The 3,537-nt window shown below is 39.5% G+C and overlaps 1 protein-coding gene across 1 annotated transcript; it reads right to left on the bottom strand.

Annotated features, from left to right (window-relative positions):
• On the bottom strand, positions 2,249-3,452 carry LOC109329946. The gene is made up of 2 exons (XM_019563903.1): positions 3,123-3,452; positions 2,249-3,013 (listed from the first exon to the last, which is right to left on the bottom strand). The coding sequence occupies exons 1-2, from the start codon at positions 3,450-3,452 to the stop codon at positions 2,249-2,251; spliced, it is 1,095 nt and encodes a 364-aa protein (XP_019419448.1).

Below are 3,537 nucleotides of genomic sequence, written 5' to 3'. Positions count from 1 at the left end.
GACAAATGTACCTTAGGCTTCCCACAATTTGTCTATAATTTGTTGCATCAACTTGTGCCTCTGCTTCACAACCATCCAGTTTTAAGTTTACCTCTGCTGGAGTTTCTGAGGCATTGCAATTCAACATGTTAAACTTGCTCAAGACTTCCAGCAAGTACTTCTTTTGATGCATGAACAAACCATCTTTCATATGTTGAAATTCCAGACCAAGGAAGTAAGATAATCTTCCCAAGTCTGTCATTTCAAACTCAGCTTTCAAGCTTTTCTTCAATTCCTCAATTCCACTTGGGCTGCTTTCTGTAATTAGGAGATCATCTACATATAAACAGATGAACAGAGCACCTTGATCTTGATCTGTAGGCTTGATGTATACACCATACTCAACTGTGCACTTCTGGAAGCCAGATTCATGTAAAAACTTGTCAATCCTCTTGTTCCATGCTCTAGGAGCTTGTTTCAACCCATAGAGTGCCTTCTTGAGTCTTAGAACTTTCTCCTCATTTCCTTTGCTAATGAACCCAGGTGGTTGAGTCACAAAAACTACTTCCTCTATTAGTCCATTTAGAAAAGCTGACTTGACATCTAATTGGCATAGTTTCCATTTCTTCCAGCTAGCTAAAGCCACCATGAGTCTCACTGTTTCTAGCCTGGCCACTGGTGCAAAAACCTCTGAGTAGTCAAGCCCTGCCTTTTGCATAAATCCTCTAGCCACAAGCATTGCCTTATGCTTTGCTATGGAACCATCAGGTCTTAACTTTGACATTGAAGATCCATTTGACATCTATAGGAGTTTTCTGTCTTGGCAAGGGCACTAACTCCCATGTGTCATTCTTCTCAATTGATTTAATCTCTTCTGTCATAGCCTCTCTCCAAACCTTGCTAGTGCTAGCTTCTTCAAAACTTAATGGCTCTGCATCAGCTAATAGTGCCATGTGTTGAACCAGATCACCATCTGTGTTGATTGCATCATCAACATATAGATGAAAATCTCTGAGTCTGGATGGAACACCTCTTTGTCTTCTTGGTCTTTCATTATTTTCTGGCTGCACTTGGTTTGACTGATTGGTATCTTTTGTTGCTCTTACCAATTCATCATTCTCCCGGTTCAAATGCAAACTAGTCATAGAAGTGACTTTGTCTTGAGCCCATTTCCAAGATTATGATTCATCAAATTGCACATCCCTACTGAATACAACTTGATTGCTTGCAGGATTATATAATTTGTATGAACCAGTAGGATTATATCCTATGAAGATCATTGGTTCACTTTTGTTGTCTAGCTTCTTTCTTCTTTGATCTGGCACATGAGCATAGCAAAGTGAGCCAAATATTCTTAGGTGTTGCACATATGGCTTTACTCCTGACCAAATCTCTTCTGGAACAACAGAACCTAGTTTCTTGGTGGGGCATCTATTCAAAACAAATACTGCTGTAGTAGCTGCTTCTCCCCAAAAATTGTGTGGAAGTTTCTTGGTTTTCAGCATACTCCTAATCATATTGAGAATTGTCCTGTTTCTCCTTTCTGCCACTCCATTGTATTGAGGTGTGTATGGAGTTGTCACCTCATGCACAATTCCTTGATCTTTGCAAAACTCAGCAAATTCTCTTGATGTGTATTCACCACCTCCATCTGTTCTGAGTATCTTTATGCTCTTCTCAGATTGCTTTTCAACTAATCTCTTGAAGTCTTTGAATATTGAGAAGACTTCATTCTTCAATTTGATTAGGTAGATGCAAACCTTTCTGCTTAGTTCATCTACAAAAGAAACAAAATACTTGTTGCTTCCTAATGAAGGGACATCAAATGGCCCACACACATCAGAGTATACAATGTGTAGTAGGTCATTTGCCCTTGATGCACTATGAGAACTAAAGGCATTTCTTGGTTGCTTACTGATAAGGCAATGTTCACATACCTTCTTTGGATCTTGTATTAAAGGCAATCCTAGGACCATGTCTCTGGTTCTGAGCATGCTTAGATATCTGAAGTTTAAGTGTCCAAATCTGAGGTGCCAAAGCCATGAGTCCTCTGTCAATCGTATAACTGATAAGCACTGAGATTCTACTGTTGCCAAACTGATCTGAAATGTTCTATTTTGTGCCATGCTTGCTCTCAACACTAACTTCTTCTTTTGGTCATAGATTTCCAAAGAACTATTGATTAATCCCATGGAGAATCCCTTCTCTAGCAACTGTCCCATACTAATCAAGTTGCTTTTCATGTTTGGCACATACAACACATCAGATATCATAGCATGCTTTCCATCCTTTCTTTGCCATCCTTTATTTTGATCAACACATCACTTGTGCCCTTGGCTTGAATGACCCTATTATCAGCAAATCTTACTATACTTGTTCTGCTTTCATCAAAATTAACTAACCAATCTTTATGTCCAGTCATATGACTTGAGCAACCTGAATCAATATACCATTCATCATTGTGCTTACTAGCTTGGCTTGTCACCATCATGAGCAAAAGAGGTTGCTCATCATGTTCTATCTCACTCTCTTCCTTAACCATGTGTGCTTCAATGTGTTGTCTGTTTCTGTTTTCACTAGAGGAAGTTTTGCATTCATTTGAGAAATGACCAAGTTTGCCAAAATTGAAACACTTCAATTTCCTTCTATCCACTGCTCTTCTTCCACCTTTCCATTGATTAAAACCTCCTCTTTTTGCTGCATTTTCATTTTTGTCAGGGTCCATTCTGTCTTGACTTTGTTGAGAATTTTTGAAGTATCCACCTCTGAAGTTACTTCTCCCTCTTCCTCTAAATCCATTCTTGCTGACAGAGTTTCTTCTACCTGTGTGAGCTTGTAAAGCTTGCTCAACAGGTCTTTCTATGGCTCTTTCCATGAGTCTTTGCTCATGTGCCTCCAGAGAGCCTTGTAGGTCTTCAACCTTCATTTCCTCTAGTCTTTTGGATTCCTCTATGGCCACAACTATATGGTCAAAGTTTGGAGTTAAGGTCCTCAAGATCTTCTCAACAATGAACTGATATCTTTTCTCCACATGCTTTTATTGAATTTGCATGAGTGACAATTCTATTAAAGAATTGAGCCACTTTCTAATTTGCATCCATCTGCATCAATTCATATTGCCTTCTCAATGTTTGCAGCCTCACCTTCTTCAATTGCTCAACTCCTTGATTGCAAGCTTCAAGAATTTTCCATGCTTCCTTCGAATTTTCTGCACCAGAGATCTTCTCGAAATGTGCCTCATCCACACACTGATGAAGAAGGAACATTGCCTTACAATCCTTCTTCTTGCTTTCCTTATACACCTTCCTTTGTTCTTCAGTTGCCCCTTCAACAAGAGATGGAAAGCCTTGCTCAACGATTTCATCCACTTCTTGATACCCCATTAGAGCCTTCATTTGCACTCTCCATCGGTTCCAATTCTTGCCATCCAGCACTGGAAGGTTTGCTGGAAAGTTTCCACTGTTTTGTCCCATTGCATTCGAGAATGAAAGGTGAAGATGATTTCTTGGATCTTGTTACCTTGCTCTTGATACCACTTTGTTGGTGCAACAATGTGTA

This window comes from Lupinus angustifolius, chromosome LG01 (assembly GCF_001865875.1).
Source record: "Lupinus angustifolius cultivar Tanjil chromosome LG01, LupAngTanjil_v1.0, whole genome shotgun sequence".
In the NCBI taxonomy this organism is placed as follows: domain Eukaryota; kingdom Viridiplantae; phylum Streptophyta; class Magnoliopsida; order Fabales; family Fabaceae; genus Lupinus; species Lupinus angustifolius.
The sequence above is the reverse complement of the archived record's forward strand: the minus strand, read 5'-3'. Positions and strand labels throughout refer to the sequence as shown.

Bases quoted from the DNA above. Each gene is read 5' to 3' on its own strand.
- LOC109329946 (XM_019563903.1), bottom strand. From the start codon at position 3,452: ATGGGACAAAACAGTGGAAACTTTCCAGCAAACCTTCCAGTGCTGGAT. The intron at 3,014-3,122 runs GTGAGGCTGCAA...ATTCAATAAAAG, and splicing joins GAGTTGAGCAATTGAAGAAG to CATGTGGAGAAAAGATATCA.